Raw genomic sequence first — 22,647 nt, forward strand, 5'->3', positions numbered from 1 at the left:
CGTCCCCTGCTCCTACTGCCTTCAATCTTTTCCAGCATCAGGGTCTTTTCAAATGAGTCAATTCTTTGCATCAGGTGGCTAAAGTATTGGGAGTTTCAGTTTCAGCATCAGTCCTTCCAATGAATATTCAGGACTGATTTCCTTTAGGATGGACTGGTTGGATTAAAAACCATTAAATATTAATGATTTATACATTTAACATATAAAATATTTGAAATTATATCTAGCTTATGAAAAGTGAATAAAATTTTAATACCTGTGCTCCAAGAGATTGGTTTTCTATGTGCTGTCTTTTCATTCAATTTTTCAGGAGGCAGGCAGGGCACTGTGCATTGTCATGCTGTGAAAATGTGTTCAATAAAACCTAGATATGCTTTATTAGGACCAAAGAACTTTATTTAAATATCAAAACAACACAAAGAACTAATTCAGCATACAACACACTTCCTAGTCTTCACAGAGAACTGAATTTTTCTATAAAGACATTGGTATTCAGGAAACACAAGACAGTCAAAATATCTATAAAACTCACAAGATACTTTACACACAGTTGACAAAATAATGAATCTCGGTATTTTAGATTTTTCTTTGTAATTGTTTTTAAAAGTTCTAATGATTAAAAACAAAATTTAAGATTGGAGACTGGAAACAGGGTTCAAAGGCATTTCCACTTTAATGTACATCATAAATCTCATAATCCAAGTGCCCACCTCTGTGCTCATTTTTGGCAGCCTCACTCATCAGCTGTAATACAGTTTTATCCACAGGGATAAGAAAAGTCCGATTGTTACAAGGAATAAAAATTGTGTAATCATAAAGCAGGAATACCAAGCAAGGTGAGATAACAATAAGTGTGCACATTCTTCATTCAAGACATATTTTAGAATCTCTAGCAGTTATAAGAGCACCAAAATTACTTCTTTACCTAAGAAGTTAGGGGGAAAAAAGCAGAACAAAAAGACATATCCATTTTGTATAACCTCTATTCTCTGAATATAATTCTTATTTTCTCTTTATACGAATGGCTATAGAGGCTCAATTCAAACTATTTGGGGATTTTTCAACAGTCAAAGACTCAAGATCAATGCACAGCAAGTTGAAAGATGAAGAGCAAATACAGGGCTGATACTCCTTCCACTAGCCCTTCCCCTCATCCTCCACGTGACCTACTGTTGTTACTTCTGCCTTCTTAAGGCCACTGCCAAAGAGGAAGCACAGAAAGCATGCTACTAGTCCAGAATAAAAGTACCTTGAAGTAGAAATAAATTTTGAGGAAACAGGGAATGGTCCCCCCTCCCCAAAAATCCACTATAGACTTTACAGAGAGGAATGTGCAAAAGAAAGGGGAGGACCTAAAAACAATTGTCTGTGGTTCCTAGAAATTACTAGAAAATTATTCTCATATTATCCATTATTCAGCCTAATAGTAAGTGACATTTACCGTTAACACTATTACAGGTTTTAGAAATGCAACTTGCTCCTTATTAAAAAATACATTTTGAGTCATTTAAAATTTGGCACTGATCTTAGAATGATCCACGTATGACTTCAAAAGTCCTAATTTTTCCTGAGTTCATCAACTCAAGTTGTCAGCTGGCTGGGATGTTGCTGCTTTTTAGAGACTCATCTCAAACCATCACCTCTGGCTCAGTTTTAGGCAAACTGAGAAAAGAAGCTGCTTTTCAGAGCAGGGTGGTTTGGTAATGGATGATTCAGAAGAAAAGGTGGGAGATGGGAGGAGATGGAGAGGCAGACACACTGCTCATTTTACTTGTCAGATTCCTCTAGTGAGCATCTAGAGACAGGCCCAGGAGTGGCTTTGCAGTAACTAGAAAGGCCACAATAGTAAAGATTAAAAAAAAAAATTCATACTAGTACTTGATGCCAGTTTCCCTACAAAATTATAAAGCAATCTAAAAAAAAAAAGAAAACACTGTTGCCTGACCAGCAGGCAACACAAACACAAGACTCATAACAGTAACAAAACAACCACAATCGTTTATTAACCAGCACAATCTAGCCAGCAGAGTCAACTCCAAGCTACTACAAATTGCTACCTCGAACTGAAAAGGCACGAAGCATTCAATCCAGGGATGACTGGGCGTGGACAGAAGGACACTGTCACGGAGCTGACGCTCCACATCTGACTTTCCACCAATGATACAGCAGGATGATCTGCTAGAAGGGAACGCAAACTTACACGGACACACACCAGTTAACGGTGTCTTTAATTCGCTTGTCAATTGCAGAGTGAAAGCAATGAATTATACTTAAATACCTACTAGCCCTTAACTAATAGCTTATAGTCACTCACTCTGCAAAGATGTTTTGACAATTTTAAGGTTGACAGAAAATTATTAGTGTACCTACTTCATGATGTACCATCACTTTAAAGGAAGTCACTTAATAAAGCACCAGTTTAAAACCCTATTTTTGCTACTCCTCTTCAATAAATGACTAAGTTACTCAAAAGTATGCAAAGATCACTGCCTTCATAGCTAGTGAAATCTTGCTGGCATGAAGAATAAACCCTAATCTTAAATGGTATTTTAGGCTGCAAAAAAATAGGTGGGGTTTGTTACAAAAAAATCTTGTTTGTCCTAAAAAAAATTCTAAGGCAAAATTATTTTAATAGTGTAGTGTAAAAAATAAGCTTAGTATTATTTAGCAATTAATAGTGTCCACTTAAAAGATAACATTCAATTAAACTGAGGAAAACAGAATATTCTTACTTGTAATTCGTTTGTCAGTATGACTATTCCCAGAGTATTTTCTTCTGTTCTTATTTCTAATACATATAAACACAAACACTTAATCTTAGTATTCAAACTAATGATTTTTTTTAGAAAATCCATAATCCTAGGACTTCAACTGTGCTTCTTTGGACAAATATTTATTCAAACAACGAAGAATTTAAATTCTTTTAAACTATTTTAAAACCTACTAAAAATCTTTGGCGCATTTAAGTAAAAATGGATTAGGTTAACAAATTTCTACATTTGATAAATTATTCAATTTACATAAGTGCTAACTGCTATCAGCTACAACATTAATTTAAAACAATAAATTATGCTCATAAAATAAAAAATTCTTTATGAGGCTGACCTTAGTTGCAAGATTCAAAATTTTAAGTATAGTTACAGAATTCATGGATTTTAGAGTTAATGGAGCATTTGTCCCAAATACTCCAAATCAAATGTGACAAACAGTTAACTGAAAAGAGCAGGCCTCATTTCATATTTTTTGTGCCAACTTCAAAAACTTATATATACATTCAGTTTGCCCAAATCCATGAGGTTTTCATAACTGTAAGACTTCTTCTATTCTGATTTGGAGATTAGAGGCAGCAGATTTGCTTGCCCGGTGAGACTATTTCTTCATAAGAATCATACTACCTACCTCCCACACTGTTTTTAAGATTACATGAGAAAATGCAGTGCCTGGCACCTGAAGAGCATTCATTAATGCTTTATTTCTTCGCCTGTTAGTAGCTCTGCCACTTATTAATGATGCAGGCTTAACCTCAGATTCTTCATCTCTAACATGGGAATACAGCATGCCCTTTGTACTTCAGAGCTGGCTATGAGGTTTAAATGAGATAACTGTGAAAGCATTTTATAAAACAGTAAACTACTTTTCAAGTTTAAGTTATCTACAATAATTAAATATAATTATGTTTCACCTTATATAAGAGATGTATTCAAGAAAAGTTCTATATTGTAAACCAATTCCTACAATCAAATTATATATTTAAAGCATTAGGAGATTATTATTAAAAGAACCCTAAAGTCAATACCTTCAAAAAGCAAAGTATTCATTTGAATGTGAAAATGCAACACCCTCTTTTTCTGCTACCGAACATATAATATACCACACACATACACATATATACTATTTGCCGTTGTGTAAGTCCAAACTTTTCTACATTGTTTTATATTCAAGGCAGGGTACATTTTTAGAAATGATTTCTTTTCATCATAGTAAGTCTTTTAGTTAAAACTCTTGTAAGTCTTTATGATAAAAATCATAAAGAGATATGTTTTTAAAAGTCAGTTTGAAAGACAAAATAATAGTACCTCATATAGTCAAGTTCTATCATGCTAAGTACCCTAGACACAACATTTCCACACAAAAGTAAGAATGCTTTAAAAAGAATATTGATACATTGCTTGTATCTATCAGTCATAGGAGAATTATAACCAAACTTCAACAAATGAGGCAAAATTCAGGTTGGCTTTACTAGTTATATGAGCTACTTTGGTTAACTGCCCCAATTCTCAACTTTTTTGTTTTTTTAATTTCGTCTAGTCTGGTAAATATTCCTGCAAAGTACCTTTATTTCTTAAGTGCTTCAGCAAACAAGATTCCACATTATTAAGTGGTTAAAATTTTTCACTAAACTTCATTATTTTATTTGTGATTTTTTTTTTCACAAGGGCTGGGCCAGACTTTACACAAAAAAAAGTGCTTAAAGCAGTTAGGAGTGTAAACAGAACTGAAATAGAAACCCTTAAAACCGCTGTTCCCAGTGGCTCACACACGCCACGCCAACAGTAGTCAGCCCTGCCTAGTATCTAGCCCTTCAGCAGCTCCACTAGGAGGCATCCTAGTTAAGTTTAAACTGACCTCAGAGCATGGAAAGTGCACATCTTTACGGTATTTCACAATTTTGGCTGTCTTTTTCCTCATTTAATTTTAATCAGTGAGGTTTTACTCCAACTGCTATTTCCTTTTACCAAGTCCTCAACTTTTGTCTCATACAAAAATAAAAATTAAGGATAATCACAGACATTGCGGTTATGTGTAAAGCAAAAATAAAGATCTAGGTTACATGTATATTTGTATACAAGGAGTGGTTCCCTCTAATTAAAGTAAATGAACATTCAGTTCAGTTAGATAAGAATTTTGTAATTTGTTTGGCACCGGTTCTAATCATTAAACAGAAATCTCTAGATTCTATTTCCCAGAGTTACAGCTGGTCAAGGTAAATGAGACCAAAAGTGGCTTGTTAACTGAATTTTAATTAGTTAGATGATGGTATATGCTGATATACTGTTAATGTTTCTGAAATAAATGGCAAAATACAAATGGTGAACTTACTTTAAAAAATATCTAGTTAAAACTGCCATATTTTGCTTTTAACACATTTTCAACTTGTATATTTTAATGCCTACATCTGTATTTGCATTTCTTATTCATAATAAGTGAAGCACAGGCAAAAACCAACCATTTGGATTATTTCAGTTCTACATTTCATTTAACAAGCTAATCCTATATTAGTAAGCTTTCTGGTCTTGAGTCTGTCAAAAGACTAAAGAATAGTGATAAACTGAAATTATGGTCAGATGAAAAAACAACACAGATCTATCCCAAGACTTTCTTATAAATTCAAATTCCTAATTTCACTTTTTAAAAATCTGGAAGAAATAATCATGAAACTTAAGTCAGGATAAGGAACGGCTGCAATCACCAGGACACTGACATTCTGTCTTAAAGGCTGCATGTTCCTTAACACTTGTTTGGAAGATGAGGAGAGGAGAAAAGAGGAATGAGACTAAAGGAGAATAAAAACTTCCACTGATGTTTAAAAACAAATACCCCCATAGTGTCAACAGCTGGTAGTTTTGAAAAGTTAAAGAGTTAAAAGTTAAAAATTAGCACTAAATAATTTTTTTAAAAAAAATCACAAAATGTCCATTTCAAATATTATATACCTCAAAATGGGTCGAAATATTCAAATATGTTCAGTAAACAGAGATACATATTTTTCTTGATTGGAAAAGCTTCTGAGGACTTGAGAAACTATAGAGAAAATGAAAAAATAGCAGCCCCACTAATTTAAAAGCCGTCAGCGCTAGGCCACCATTGCGCATAGCCACTGAAGAAGTCTGTGGAATGTCTGGATTTGCTCACGAATGGTGCTCACTATTAGACATGTTTTGGACAGCAGTGGAGTTATCAAGGCCCAGTAACGTTCCGAGGTAAGACTGTTCTCTAGGATCCAGCATCTGTTCGGGCCGGACTGGGTGAACTATATTTGCAGGCTGAGGAGTAAGCGTGTATTTCTCCAGAAAAGCTAGGTCGGCGGCTCGAGGGTAATCGGCGGCCGGCGGCGGCGGGGACAAGATCTCGTGCGCGGGGGGCGGGAGGGTGGTGGTGTGGCGCACCAGGTCCCCCTGCGTGTCGGGCATCTGCACCGGGACCAGCGTCACGGGGACGCACACCTCGGCAGGCACGTTCTGTAGCATGGTCTTGGCTTCCGACTGGTAGACTTTGGGCTGGTCCATGTATTGCTTTGTTTCTGTTTGAAAGATTTTATCATCGGATGAGTACTCTACCGGCAAGGATACAAGTTTCTCCTCGGAAGCACTGAGAGGGTCATCGGGAGACTTTATGCCGTGAACGTGGTCAATGTGGTATTTCAGCTTGTCCTTCCGTTTAAATGTTGCATTACAGTGCTGACAATTGAAAGGCCGGGCATCAGAATGAATGACCAGGTGTTTTGTTAAAGTCTTCTTAATTCTAAAAGATTGATTGCAAATTTGACACTTGTATGGTTTTTCACCTGTTTGAACACAAATGAAATTAACTGTAAAATACATTCAGTTAAGACAATAATATTAATTAAGCAGTAAATTTTCCATGTGAATACTTACAAGAACTTAATAAAAGCAATTAATATATGCTATCACAAAGTGGAGACAGTACAGTAACTGGTGAAGAGAATGAAGTCAAACATCAGAAAGATCTGGGTTTGAATTCTAGCAGTACCACTTACCAGGCAAACCTGGAGCAAACTCCCCAACCTCCAAGCACAATTTCCTCACCTGTTAACAGTACCTGCGTCACAGACTTGGTGAAAGGACTGAATGAGAAATGTACATAATAGTGCTTAGCATTATACTGGCTCACGGTGAGGACCTGATAAACTCAGGCTATTGGTACCAAGGCTTGCTCTCACTATAGCCCCTAAAGAAGTTGTAAAACTAGAGCATTTGATGCCTTCCTATCAAGAAGGATAAAAACTAAAACAGCAACTCTGATTAACCTGGGTCTTTGGATTGGAACAAGAAGTAGTAATACTGGTGTCTATAGCCTGAGATTAAAATAAGGAGAGCTGATCAGGATCTAGAATAGGGAAGCCAGTTTTCGACTGTCCTTGAGTCAGATTCTCACACTGTAGTTGGAGACTTCCTACTATTCCTTCCTATTAACATTGTAAATTCCTAAAGTAGCCAGGGTGGTTGGTTAATCCCCAAAAGGAAAGATTTTGTTACCTTACATGGAGAGAGGGACTTTGAAGATATGATTAAGCTTAAAGACCCTGAAGTGGGGAGATTAACCAGGTAGGCCCAATCTAATCACACAGATCTTTAAAAGCGGTGATAACTGAAGATTAAGGGGTCAGACAGCTGTGACAAGAGGACTCAAACCCGCACTGCTGGTTCTGAAAACAGAAGAGGAGGCCGAGACTCAGGAAATGTGCCAGCCTTTGGAAGCCAGGAAGATCTCAACTTACGACTAGTTACAAAACTAGAACCTCAGTCCTACTCCTGAAAGTCAATAAATAATCCAACGGAGTGGGAACAGGCTCTTCCCTAGCGACTCCAGAAAGAAATGGAGCCCTACTAACACCGACATTTTAGCTTGGGTCATTCTTCTCACCTTATAGAGCTGTAACACCATAAGCTTGTACTGGAAGCCACTTTCATGAGAGATACACAAGACAAAGTGAACAGTCTAATAATATACATATAACCAGAGCCCCAGAAAGAAAACAGAGTATATGTCAGAAGCAGAATTTGGATGACAATCTTATTAAATGAAAGGCATCAAGTCATAGATGCAGTAAGTTCTACACATCTCAAAAAATACTAATACAAAAGAGAAAAAAAAAGCACATCTGGGCACACTATAAAAAACTATCAAAAATAAATAAAAGAAAAATCTTAAGCAGCCAATTAAAAAGAAATTCCTTTTAAAAGAGCAACAATAAGACTTACAGTATATTTTTCAACAAAAACTGGAGGTCAAAGAGGAAAAAATGACATTTAAAATATTAAAAGAAAAATAACCACTAACATAAATTCTACAGTCAGCCAAATGTTCTTCATAAAGTAAAAAGGATAAAAACATTTTTAGAAAATCAAAACCTAAAAGTATTTGGTGCCAGCAGATATGCACAAAAGGGAATTCTTCATGCAGAAAGAATATGATTCCAGGTCGAAGAATGGTAATGCAGGAAGGAGTGAAGAGTAAAAATAAATAATACAAGTTATTTAAAGCAAAATAACAAAACAATAATGTCTTATGTCATTTAAAGTATATGTAAAATTAAAACACATACAATGCATAAAGGGTGAGAGAGATGAGGTGTTGTAAGGTCTCTGAATTGTCTGAAAGGGGATGATGAACTAACTTGAGATAGAGGCTAATCATCTAAGAACACACATTGTGATCTACTGGGTGACTACTAAAAGAATACTGAAAGAATATGCAATTAACAAACTAAGGGGAAAATGGGTAATAAAAATACTTCACAATTACAAGGAAGTGAAGACAAGGGAAAAAAGCATTAAGCAACAGAGGGGACAAATAGCACAATGACAGTTTTGGTAAATAATATTTTCTTGGAATGTGGTCACATTCTTTTTATTTATACCTTGTCTGTGGCTGCTTTCATGTTACCACAGAGAGCTGAGTGCTTGTGATCTGGAATGTTGAGCCCACAAAACCTTTAATGTTTACTATCTAGTCCTTTACCAAAAAAGTAGGTGGACCTCTGCTTCAAATGATTCCTCTATCTCATTTCGTAACTTCCGTAAGTATTGTCTTAATCTGTAACAGAGCTCATTTCCCTAGTTTTCCATGGGCAGAGGCACTTGTCCCTGATTCTAACCAACTCTGAGATATCCAGAGATGAGAATTCCAAAATCACTGGTTATCAAGTAATTACAACAAATCAATGTTTTAAAAAACTTAATGCAGTTACAAAGCCAGCCCTTAATAACTTTCTCCTCTAGGTAATTCCTACAGTTTTAAAATTCTTAAATCGTCAGTGGTGTCAAATTAACTTTTAACTATCTCCTTCAAATCATGAGTTTATTAGGTGTATTATTTATAACTAGCATTGAGAATAGCATTAATATAGCTTCCTCATTTCTTACTCCTATTTATGTAACCCCCAAATTATGACTTTTTCATTTTCAGGGAGATGTACTTTTATGTTTAACACAGTACTGTATCAGTAACAAATTCCTTTTTCTATTTTTATTTTTAAAAAAGATTTGGCCATGTCAAGTCTTAGCTGCAGCATGGGGGCTCCTAGATGCGGCATGCAGGACCCAGTTTGCTGGCCAGGGATCGAACCCAGGCCCCTTGCATGGGGACCACTTAACCACCAGACCCAGAGAAGTCCCAGTAATAGATTTTTTTACTGTAACTCTATGCTATTAAAATTGCCCAAATTCAGTTATTTCTAATTCTCATTAAATATGAGAAATATGAAATAAATTATTTTCCCTTCCAGAACAGCAAATTGACAAATTACAACCTAAATATAAAGCAAACAACCATAAATGCATTAATAGATTTCTTTCTTAAAAAGAAGGAGAAGAAAGATAGCACTAAGTCAGGTCTAAGTCTTGCGATCCCATGAACTGTAGCCCACTAGGCTCCTCTGTCCATGGGATTCTCCAGGTAAGAATACTGGAGTGGGTTGCCATTTCCTTCTCCAGGGAATCTTCCCGACCCAGGAACTGAACCCAGGTCTCCCATATTGCAGGCATACACTTTACCGACTACGTGGGAAGCCCAAAAAGAAGGAAAGAAAGCTTTAAAAATGATTAATTTACATGAGAAGTAAAACAAGAACTATGACAACATATAGGAAAAAATCAAACAATCTATGTTTCAAAACATGGTAGAATTACCAAAGGAAAAAAGGAAAGATTTAGAAAATGATAAGTCCTAGAAAGGGCTCCCTGATAGCTCAGTTGATAAAGAATCCGCCTGCAATGCAGGAGACCCCAATTAGATTCCTGGATCGGGAAGATGCCCTGGAGAAGGGAAAGGCTATCCACTCCAGTATTCTGGCCTGGAGAATTCCATGGACTGTATAGTTCATGGGGTCGCAAAGAGTTGGACACGACTTTAGCAACTTTCATTTTCACTTTCAAGTCTTAGAAAGCAGCTAAAGTGAATCATTCTACTACAGCTACCTATACATCACAACTGAGTATGTAAAAAGGAAAACCATACAATGGTTGATTTGATAAGCAATAGCAAGGTCATATCTGAATTATTCTTTTAAAAGATAAGGAAATAAAATAAATGTCTTCATACAGCCATGCAGATATAGAGGAACCATAAAAAACCAGGAAAGGAGAAAATGAGAACTGAAAGTTAAATAATAAATTTCCTATGGAAAAAATGTTCCCCAAATTCTACAAAATAATATTCAAAAGTATTGAAGCTTACATAATATGGAACAGAATGATCAGATTAATGCCTATTCATGACACTAATTTTAATAAGTAAAAATTTTACTGGCAGTTAAAAAACCAATTTCACCAAGAACAACAAAGTATAAACATCCATTTATCACTTCTGAATAATTACACTATATATATATATATATATAAAAAATCCATTAGGTATTACCTGAATGTGTCCGAAAATGCATTTCCAGACTTGATTTGCCTTTAAAAATTTTCTTACAAACATCACATTGATGAAAGGTTGCTTTATATCTAAGAAAAGAAAAAGATTTGAGTGTTTTAATAGTGAAAATAAGTTATAACTTCATACATAACTGTCTCATTATTAAAGCAGAGAACGCCAAATGAACACAAATACTTTTTAAGCATCAACCTTAACTCTGGTTCTTCCTCCTCTAGTTATATTCAACAAATAATCTATAAAAAGATATTTTTAGATTTTCAACTTTAAACCACTTTAAGCTTCAAATCATCAAACTTTTATATTATTATTTTCTACTTAAAAATGAGAAGGAAAAATCATAGGGACCAAAAAAAAAAAAATCAATGAGATGGGTAAGCAGGGGTTGACTACAAAAGTGCACCGTGGAAATGATCATAAGGCTCCACTCTAGACCCACTCCTAGCAGCCCATGCAGAACGCGTAAGAGACATATTCTGGTTCCATGATTATCTAGGTCAGCATTACACTGAGTTTCCTGACACCTTAGACCATTTGCTCCAAACACCTACTCCAAGAACATGAATTTTGTAACATCTCATACTCACACAATCCAAGTTATCAAGCCTGGATATCTAAATTGTATTAAAAAGTTGATGTTCAAAGAAAGTACATGCCTCCTTCTAATAAAGTACCATTTATCAGTGTCATTAAAGGGATCTAAATTCTGACAACAGCTTCCAATAATTGCTGTCATATTAAGTACAAAATGTAGGCAGTATGTTCATTTATACTTAGCTCTCCAAGAGCTACTGCAACCAAATATAAATGAAATCCCCAAAGAATGCCACAATTTTATATTAGTCATTCACTTCAATGTCTACCATCTCCTAGTGTTTGAATCAACTGAAAACAAGTATGAAAAATTATGCTACATTCAATTCCTTTACATCTGCAGAGAAGCTAGATAAACTGGAGAAAGGTCACTGATTAACCTATCCTTGATTAAATAAAATAAACTATGAAACAACTTTTCTCCAACCTAGCTTTATCCAAGGTAATGATGATGAGAGAAACTTTGCCTTTTCACTTACTTTTGCCACACCTTCTCTCCAAGGTGTACACTTTTATAATGGACAGTGAGATGATCCCTACGGCCAAAGCATTTTCCACATTCTTCACACTGATGAGCCTTCTCACCTTAAAGACCAAATATTAAAAGAAAAAAAAAGACCCAAATATTTTTGTTATAATATGCATGCCAATCTTTTTTATCCCCAGAAACAAATTATCCAGCAGCAAGACACCGTGGTAGAAAATAGATACCAGAAAGGTAAAGCCACCCTTTATCTGGGCTGTTTGCCTTATATTAATACTCAAAATTTATCTTTCTTCAGTGACTCTGTACTTATTTTTAGGTATGTGAATCCTCCCCCCCCAGTTGGAGAAGTAATCAGTAGTCTTTCACTGCAGACTTCAAATCTTGACTTTCAGTGTAACAGGGTTAAGATAATGAAAGGACTTCAAAACTCAGGATTTTTTTTTTAGGAATATATAAGTCTGGATATTAAACACCTCAAATGAACATACAATGAGTCAAGATGAGGCTGTCCTATTTTTTATAAAAAAGGACCTGAACATTTTCAGATCTTTATACTTTACTTTTAAAGATTTTTCATCTGTGGGGATTTCTTACATCCGCAATGAGCCAAAATACAAATATAAAGGAAAATTCTAGATGAGTCCAATTTGTCACCTCTATTCCTATTTTCAGTTACAAAGACTTGTTCTTTAAAAATCAGTCTCATTACCCGGGTGCCATCAAACCATGTGACTTCTAGAATCAGAAAATTAGAATTCTCCTCCTGAAAATGGAAATGCATAATTCCAATGAAAAAGTCATCAGACCTTTAGCATCTATTAAAGGTGGTAATAACAACTGCAACCTGCCTCATTGGGATCATTTAAGAAAACGTTACATCTGCTGTACACTTTCCATTTAAATTATTTTTAAAATAATAATAATAATCACCTGTTCTACTGGGCTCAGAGAGATGGCTCTTTCTCATCATTGTGCTCATAAAGGTGGCTCTCTTAGCACTTCCTGAACATCAATCTGAGAGGAAAATATGAAAGAAATCCCCAGAGTATAAAAATAACAAATACAGAATAAAGATCTGAAATTGATCAGGACTATTAAGGTGTTCTTCCAAAGATAGGGTTTCAAAAATTCACTGGTACATAAACTTTCCAATACCCCAATTACAATAATACTTGAAGGATCTAAGTTTTGCTAGCTTCTCTCAAATCCAATTAAAATGAGAAATATAATCTTGATTTCTTCATTCAAAAAAGTGCCAATGGTAATTACTGCACATGTCCACATAATATGCAAAATGCAAATTTTTAGAATCTGATTAAAACAAATTTTAAAAGTCAGTTTGTGATCATAAAGGGTAACCAAATGATTAAAAATTACAGAGACCAAAAAAACATGCCACAAAATTATGTCTCTTTTTAAAAGGATGCTTAAAAAAAACTTAAAAAGATGCTTTTTAAAAAAAGTTTTTATAATCAGCACTGTTTACAAAGGGGTGACCAAATATACCAAGTTATTTAAATTACAGCCAGCACAATCATGGTGTGGTTTTTCAGGTGCTCTGGAAAACTCATTACAAAATGCGCCTCACCTGAATGTATCTTCTTGTGCTTCGTAAGGTGATCATGACGAATGAATGTTTTCCCACATTCATCACACTCATATCTTTTGTCATCATGATGTACTCGTAAATGAAGTCTATAAAAAAAAAAATGAAGCCCATTGACACTGGTGACAAGGAAGGAGAAAAACTTGATTCACTTTCAATAACGAGAGCTGGGCTGCTACTCAACCACGCTCACCCATCATTATTTGCTCTATTTCTGACTTCTAGGGGCCTTCCCACTTCACACCTGACTCCAGGGCTCCCACTCCGCTGTTTCTGGGCTGCACTTCAACATCTGCACAGACTCCACTACCTCTGGATGATATTCCTTCCTGATGTTACCCTCCTAACCTGCTTCTGGGAACCTCTTGGACGTCTAGGGGTGTCAGCCGGTGTTGCAGGACTGAATGGGACGGAATCAGAGTCAACAAACAGGGTAAGTGCACAAGTGACGGATGTGTGATGATAGCAAATCACTAAGAATCAGTCCTATTCCGGACAACTGAGAACTTAGCAAAGCCGATAGGGAATCAACTTTCTGACAGTCACACATCACTACTTTCCTTCACACCAACCAAATAAAGTGTGGCTCATTTTATAATCACCCAGAAACAGATTATAAAAGGTTATCATAGATAACAATTAGGATTCATTTAACTTGAGCTATTTTTATCCCCACAATATTCCATCTGTATACATCCTAGTGAAATGAACAGCCTTTCCATTGAAGCTGTCAAAACAGGTGTTGATTCTGCTATGACTAAAATCAGTAAAATCAGCATTCTGTTTAAATTTAAAAACAGGAAATAATAGTGTAAAAACTAAAATCCTGAGAACACTGATAAGATTTAAAATTGTATACATATTTCACAATAAGTAGTCATCTATTATTTATTCATTTAAAAACAACTTTTTATAAATTGCAAAAGTAGTCAGCATTCAGCTGTAAAAACAATCACTTAAGTTACAACTTATTTTCAGAAAAGTTTCTAAAATTGAGAATCCTCGAGTTTTCAACTTTGTTATATTTTTGTAACAAAAATATTCTTTGATAATTAGGACTGAAAAAATACACCAACTTTAGAACTCCAGAGTTTTCATGAATTTTGATTCAAAGAAAAGTAATGAAATATTTAAATAAAAATGACTCAGTAAAGCATTACTCTTAGTGATAAGGAAATATATTAACATTTCATACTACAGAATGAAGACTATTAAAAGGCATAAAGAAAAGGTAAAAGTCTATAAAGTTTTCTGCACAGCTTTGCTTCATCGCAAACATCAAAACATGTCTTAACTCATCAAAAAACTAACACAATGTTAAGAAAAGACAGCATAAAATGGAAATAGAATTTTATCTTACTTAATATAGGGGGCAAATGGCTTGACCTACCTGTATGAGCTTCCATGACGAAAACTTTGTCCACAGATACTACAGAGATGAGGTTTTTCTCCACTATGGATTCTCAAATGTTCTTTCAAAGTAGTTCTGTATTTAAAAAAGTATACACATAAATATGCAGCTACAGATTTCTTAATGCCAACCTAATACAGAAACACAGATTTCTAGAAAGCTTACTAGAAAGTTGTTAAAGCTAACATGTCAACTGTTCCCCTTTTCCTACATTTCTGCTTTTTATTGGATTAGTTGCACCAGTATACAAACATGTTTATTATGTCTCTCTTCTTAAAAAAAGCAAATAATTTAGCTTTGGCTTCCTTTGCTAGTGGTTTGCTCAAAGATTTATATATAGCTTATGTAAACTTCTAAGACATACAAATGAAAAATGCTCAATTGTCACTACTGAATTTTAGTGACAATTCAGTAAAACTGATGTTAAATTTTAGTGGATAGAGTTTAACAATATATAAGAAATCCAGTTTATCAGTACTATTCCTTTCCAACAGGTGCTCACAACTTATTAAAGTAATGTTTTAAGCCAAAGAAAACTTCACAGACATTTGCCATTTCCAGACGGCAATGTTACACAGGGAAACCATGTAAAGGATATTAATTGTTGCCAGTCCTAAATCCTCCAGTCCTACCGACCGTGGACGGGTCACTGTGTAGCCACTGTTATGTGACAGCTCTAATATTACAGCTCTAACATTAGGAGATTCCCCCCACACACAAACTAAAGGCTGAGGAAGGGCAGACAAAGTTATCTTGAGGGGAAAGAAAGGAAAGCACAGTATGTCTGACCATGGCGGGCCTCTGCCTGTCACGACCACTGGTTTTACTTCAGCCCTAAGTCCAGTGGGCATGAAGGTGAATGTGAACTGGAGGCAGAGCTCCAGCAGTAGGGGGTCTCCCCCACCAAGCCCACCACCACCAGGAAAACTATTCCTAGACCCTAACAGGTAAAAAGATGGAAAGGCTGTTTTCCTTCTCAGTTTGTTTGGTTTTTATTTCTACAGAAAGACCTTTAAGGGAAAAAATAATTTATAATGTATAAGATATACTTTATATTTTACTAACCTCGTAAATACAAGTTTTCATATAAATATAGAATACTGAGTTTCCTGCCATTGTACCCATCTGTTCTTTTAGGAAAGTGTCACTTCAATGGTTTTAAAATAGTGAACTTCTCCATACTGGAGAGGAGTAACAGGCACACGGTTTAAGAAGAGTGCGGTAGGCAGGATGAGGCAGAGAACACTCCCGTCGCTACAGCACTTCACCTGCTCTCCTCGGTCTCCTCCCCCGCACCTCCCTCGCAGAAACAGCCGTGTCCTCAGCCTTCCTGTCTTTGTTTACTGCCCGTGTAGCACACATCACTAAGCAGCGCATCCTACTGTGCCGTGTCTGGGGCTCACTGCTCTCTGTCCGACTGTGTGACCCCACACAGTTTGGGGCTCACTGCTCTCTGTCCGACTGTGACCCCACACAGCTCTCTGCCCCTGCGGGAGGGTGGCTGTCCAGCAGCAGGCCTGATCGGGGACAGAGGAGAACCCACGGCTCTGACTTCACTTGCAGAGCAGTTCTGACTCTCCTGCTCCTAACTCCGCCTGCCCTTCACCCTGGTTCCAGAGGCCTCTGGGCCCGCCGGCTCCCGCACCGTCTGTGAACTCTGCAAGGAGACAAGGCTCTCCATTCCTCCATAACCGCTCTGGCATCTGTCTTCCTCAGACCTGCTAGGTCAGTTCCCACTGATACTGCTTTTGAGCTTCCAAACCTGGGCTGCTCTTGTTGCTGTCCTGTCTCACTGTCTTTGTAGCTTATGTCTTCAAAATGAATGAATGAATGAACAAACAACCTTTAATGTATATTTATTGGAGTTCCAGAAAGAGACAAAATGATGTCTCTATTAAATTCACCATCTAAATTTGAAAATCCTGACTTCATATCACCTTCGGTAACATTTTATGTAATTTCTTTTATCCTTAAGTTTCAAATTAAAGCATAATTCAAGTATCTTATGTTACCTTAAACCTTGTAAAATATATTCATTGATCATTTCTACATAACAGTACTGGGATTTTTCTGGGTATTTAGATAATTCCTCACCTTTCTCGTACTGATTTTCCACAGATAAAGCAAGTCCATTTTCTCTTTCCACCATGGGTACACTCTATATGGCGTTTCAAATTTCCAGTGTCATTAAACTGGCGACCACATATATCACATGGGAAAGGACCTACAAAGGAAGAAATAGTTTGCATCTAAAGTTTAAGAACAGATACTAAGGTAAATTTAATACTTGTGTTATAAATTCATACCTCCCACTACTAGTGCACATATAACACAACCAATTATCTATTTATAGTTTTCTCTTTCCTTCTATTTAGTCCCAGCAGACAGGGTACATCTCTAGATCTCCAGAGATGAGTATGGCACCAGGCATCTGGAAGAATAAATGGTGAATAAACCAATGGGTTCATAAACTGAAATGGCCAACTCCTAGCTTGAAATGAGACTGGGTCAAAGTAAAAAAATGCTAACTACCAAATTTTGGGGGGGAAAGAGGTAATAAGAAACTTTCAAAGAATAAAGAGAGGACTTAAAAGAGCTCATGGTTTGGAAATCTACTGTTGCTCCTTATAACCAAAAAAATGTAATGATATTGTCTAGACTGAAAATACTGTGGTACATTTCTGTTTAGTCTTACAAAATTAAGCACAAATTTCTTATAGTAATATTGACCTTTAACTGGATTCAAAACGTCACCATAATTTTACCAAATAAATGACTGGAGAGAAGACAGAATTCTACTGAAGGGCAAACCAAAAGGTAGACAAAAGATGTGTGAAAAAGTATGGTGTGCTTGCTGTGCCCTGCCCACTGAACCCCAGCCTGAAGAATCTGCAATTTCAACCAACTCCAGACAGAAAATATCTGAAAATAATTCCATAAAGTTCCAAAGAGCAAAACTTGAATTTGCCAGGCCCTGGCAACCATTTACATAGCATCTATATTGTATTTTGTTGTTGTTTACATGCTAAGTCATGTCTGACTCTTTTATGACCCCAAGAACTGTAGACTGCCAGGCTCCTCTGTCCATGGGATTTCCCCAGGCAAGAATACCAGTGTGGGTTGCCATTTCCTTCTCCAAGGTATCCTCCTGACCCAGGGATCGAACCTGGGTATCCCACTTGGCAGGCAGATTCTTTACCACTGAGCTACCAGGGAAACTCACATTGTATTTACAACTATTTAAATAGCATTTACATTGTATTAGGTATTGTAAGTAATCAAAAGATGATTTAACGCATGCAGGGGGATTTGCACGTTATAGGCAAATATTACCCCACTTTACATGGGGGACTTGGGCATCCTGAGATTTGGGTATCTGGGGAGGTCCTGGAACCAACCCCCACGGATACTGAGGGGCAACTGTATTCCTCATTGTGCACAGAGAGCCTGGAATATATCTGAAGACAGCTCTTCTGTCTCTCTTTCCCAAATAAAATACTTCAAGGTCCTTCAAAAGTTTTTCAGATGACATTATCTTAAGGCCCTATGTTGCCATAATTACCCACCTCTGGAATATATGTCAATATCCATCCTGAATGTGGTCTCCATAAATGAATGTGATGTTCCAGATCAATTTAAAATCAGTGAGATGATGACCTTCCTTATTCTGAACAATATGTTTTCACTAATGTAGTTTAAAACTATAGTTGCTTTTGTCAGTCATATGACATTACTGGTTCAGACAGTATCTAAAAAGCCTCTGCTATTAATAAGCCCATCTGAAAACTGAGGCATTTGGCTTCTGTACCATTTTACAGCTCTGCAAGTCCCAATGACTGGAAGTCAGATCATTCCCGTATGGACAACTTTGTATTTATTCATAATTAATTTTAACTTAATTTGTTCTAACTTTTTTTGACAGTGGATTTTTTTTACATTTTTATTTTCTGCTACCACTCCCCCTGCGAGCTTTATGCCATGCTGCATTATTGATGAAATCTGAAGTATATGATCTTTTATCCAAGTTGTCAATAAAAACAGTGAATAGGACAGGGAAATGGCTACTTGGATGATGATAATTCATAATTGGGATTAAACTGTCATAAATGTACCTATCTGGAACACAAGTGTCCACTGTGGTCACAAGCAGGAGGGAGAGAACTCAGCAAATACAGCACTGCATTCCAAGTATACTAAGTTTACTGCACTCTCTGAAAAATGAGGGTTTTCTAAAACAAACAAAAATGCATACCCCAGGCACTCACAAACCTATCCGACAATCAACTGTGAATAAATGCAGCTCTGACCACGAACACACCTGCCACCAAAAAACAAAACAAACCCAGCGTTTACTCATCTCCAAGAGCCCCACCCCACTCCACGAGCTCCCCTCCTAAGTGGCCCCACAGCAGCCGTCTCCCCAGCACAACGTGCTCACCACCGGTGGCTGTGATGCTCCTAGAAAAGTAACCTGCTTACCCAGATGGAACTTTTCTTGATGCTTCAACCGTGCAAATCGTGATTTGAAATGTTCTTCACAATAGGTGCACTTAAAAGGTTTGTCTTGAGAATGGAGAATCATATGTTCCTCCAAGTGCGGTCTTCGAGTAAAAGATTTCTTACAAATCTAAAGGAAAATGCACATAAAATGTGAGGGAATGTGACTCTAAAATAAAAATATAAAGCTTTGATGATAAAAAAGCATATAAATTCAAGTAGTTAGAAATTTCTCCCAAAGGAAAATTACCAAAGTATAATCAACTGATTGTACAGAAAAAAAAGAATGCCTTGAGGAATTATGTGTGCTGTGCTTAATTGCTCAGTCCTGTCACGACGCTTTGCAACCCCACGGACTGCAACCCGCCAGGCTCCTCTGTCCATGAGGATTCTCCAGGCAAGAATACTGGAGTGGGTTGCCATACCCTCCTCCAGGGGATCTTCCCAATCCAGGGTTTGAATGAACCCAGGTCTCCACATTGCAGGCAGATTCTTTACCGACTGAGCCACCAAGGAAGCCCCAGAGGAATTATAGCAAGAAAATATTTTAAATTAGTACTAAAGGTAGGTGAATTTCAACATCTTACATTTCTAATAGGCTAATTCCTCAGATTATACAATCTTAATCCTGGTCAACATTTCTAAATTCATTAACTGTATATTTGAGAATTAATTATATGTCATACTAGCCATTTATTTGATTAGGAATTGGAATTAAAAAACCTCAGAAAAATTACTTAAAAGTTTATCTCTTAAAGTGGTCAGAAAGAATAGACACAACTTTTAAAATAATCTGGTAGACATCAGATTTAGAAAGCGGGGTGGGGGGACAGGTTGCTGTAATAGCACATGGACTCTACACCAGGTGTAACAACATGGCACGTACTGAACGGCAAGCGGAACACGGCGGGTACTGTATCCCAGGCACAAAGCTAAGTGGTTCTCACAACAAACCTAGGAGGTAGATACAATTACTATCATTTTACATGTGAGAAGGATAAAACTCAGTAAGGTAAGAAAACCATCTTATAATAAGATCCAAATAATTAACTTCAATTCCTAGAAGCTGAGATCAGAGAAATGGTGAGAATGCTGTCATACACATAAACTGAAGCCTCGGACTAAAGAAGACAAAATGATGGCTGGTGACTCATTTAAACAGTATTTACCTATTTAATGAAAAACTACTTTAGAGGGTATGGAAGAATAAAAAATACCTACAAATTCATTGCTTCTCCTATCATTGTAAAATGGAGACTGATTCCACTTCCCTGAAATTTTCCCTAGCTGGAGTGGCTTGTGTGACCAACAGAACATGCTAGAAGTGGTGCTCTGAGACTTCCAAAGTGAGGCCGTAAAAAGCCTGATACTGTTCACCTCAGTTTCCTGGAACACTCTTTCCCTCCTGGAGCCCAGCTGCCATACTGGAAGGAAGCTCCAGCAGCCCCAGGAAGCGGCCCCAGCCAGCGAACGGGCAAAGCTCTCAGCTACAGACCAACACCAGCTTCCGGCCTGGCGAATGAGGCGCTTTGCGAGCAGCTCCAGACCAGACCAGACCAGACCAGACCAGACCAGACCAGACCAGACCACCTATCAGCTGAAAACGACTGAGTGACTTCAGCTGGAACCATGTGGAACAGAAGAATTACCTAGCAAAATCCTGCCCCACTGCTATTACTGACCCACAAAATGATGAGATGAAAAATGAAACAGTAATTTAAGGCCACTAAGTTTTCAGGTGGTTTGACATATAGCAACTGATAATCAGAAGTAGAGGGAAAATTCTAACATTTTATATTGTATACAACAGTAATGTCACGGTTTATATAGACAACTATAGAAATATGTTATAGTGGTTACAATAAAAATAAAATCTAGGATTTCTATTTTCCAGGTCCATCATCCAAAAAGTAACTCATACCAGGCTTGATTTGTAAAAATATTAGGATAACACTGTATAAAAGATTCTAAAAGTGATATAAGCTAAGTTTATATTACTTTAAAATTTAATTACTTTCACAAAAGTTCACACTACATTTAATTTGGGGTTTTCTATCACAAATTAAAATCTCTTACATCACATTTCCAACTTTCACTCTTAGTCTTCTTAATGGAAATAAATTCCTGTGCATTGTCAGGATGAAATCTACAAGAAAAAAAATTAAAACACTGTTAGGAAAAGATGATATTAGTTAAGTCAGTACTCTATTTGACATGTTAACAGTGATTATAAGGATCAAGCAGAGGAGTCGGGTGGAGAGGGAGGTGGGAGGGGGGATTGGGATGAGGAATACGTGTAACTCTATGGCTGATTCATGTCAATGTATGACAAAACCCACTGAAATGTTGTGAAGTAATTAGCCTCCAACTAACAAAATAAAATTTAAAAAAAAAAAAAAAAAGAATCAAGCAGTGATTCCTTAATTAGAGACAGGCACATTTGAGTATTTTAAGAATCGCTATCATTTTAATATATGAATGTGCGTGCCTAAGTTTATGCAGAAATAGTCAAAGTAAAATGTAATCATTTTAAATATATTCAGGAACCTATCTATTCACAGAGAATCTTCAAGGCAACTCATTTGACTTTAGTCCATAGTTCAGTAAATTTAATTTCTCAGTTAAATATAAATATTCTCTCACAAATTTTTATATACTAAAGACAAAGCTGAGCATGAGGAATAAGTTTTCTGGAGTTGTATAATCATATATGTTGAAAATATACTTGTCAAAACCCAAGACACAAAACCAAGGATAATAAAAATGCTGTTTCTTAAACTTCTAGAGTATAGATTGTTGTTTTTGTTTCAACCTCAAAAAACTTAATCTCACAAATATGAACTAATATTTGCTATTCTTTTCTTAAAAAATTTGTCATCTAGAAAATTTTAAGCAATGAAAGGACTGGAGACAAGCACTCCATAGATGTGTTTAGCTCACTACATATTTAAATTAGAAGGCACATTAAAGTCTACTATGGAAGCAAGATCATACTTGCCTCTTAACATGCTTGGCTAAAGTCTTCTTGCTTGCATGAAGTTTATTACAATAAGGGCACTTGTGCTCCTTCTTATGAAATTCTGTTTCATTACTGTGCTTCTTTCTGTGAACAGTTAGGTTAGACTTTGTCGAATAGCGCTGGTGACAAATATCACACTCAAAGGGCTTCTCACCTGTGTGAACACGTGTGTGGCTCTCATATTTCCCTATGAAGAGACGGAAATTAAAATTAAATTCTGTACATTTACTACACAGTGACTGAAATTAAGACAGTGGAATAAAATCTCATGATAAACAGTACATTTAACAGACACAAATTGAAAGGAAGTTACAGGTTAGCAGACCTTTTAAAAATATCACAAAAGGCAACAT

General features: G+C 36.4%; 1 protein-coding gene across 1 annotated transcript in view; it reads right to left on the reverse strand.

The window, feature by feature from the left end:
- Window positions 1-374: 374 nt before the first annotated feature.
- The window catches only part of ZBTB41 (zinc finger and BTB domain containing 41), a 33,791-nt gene continuing 11,518 nt past the window's right edge, over window positions 375-22,647 (reverse strand). The window contains exons 3-11 of the mRNA XM_065936311.1: window positions 22,274-22,481; window positions 21,352-21,421; window positions 19,258-19,405; window positions 16,873-17,002; window positions 14,758-14,853; window positions 13,350-13,456; window positions 11,754-11,859; window positions 10,663-10,751; window positions 375-6,565 (exon numbers count right to left, since the gene is read on the reverse strand). Of these exons, the coding sequence (XP_065792383.1) occupies window positions 5,910-6,565; window positions 10,663-10,751; window positions 11,754-11,859; window positions 13,350-13,456; window positions 14,758-14,853; window positions 16,873-17,002; window positions 19,258-19,405; window positions 21,352-21,421; window positions 22,274-22,481 (1,610 nt within the window). The 3' untranslated portion in view covers window positions 375-5,909. The remainder of the gene's footprint in view (window positions 6,566-10,662; window positions 10,752-11,753; window positions 11,860-13,349; window positions 13,457-14,757; window positions 14,854-16,872; window positions 17,003-19,257; window positions 19,406-21,351; window positions 21,422-22,273; window positions 22,482-22,647) is intronic.

This window comes from Muntiacus reevesi, chromosome 5, assembly GCF_963930625.1.
Source record: "Muntiacus reevesi chromosome 5, mMunRee1.1, whole genome shotgun sequence".
Classification (NCBI taxonomy): domain Eukaryota; kingdom Metazoa; phylum Chordata; class Mammalia; order Artiodactyla; family Cervidae; genus Muntiacus; species Muntiacus reevesi.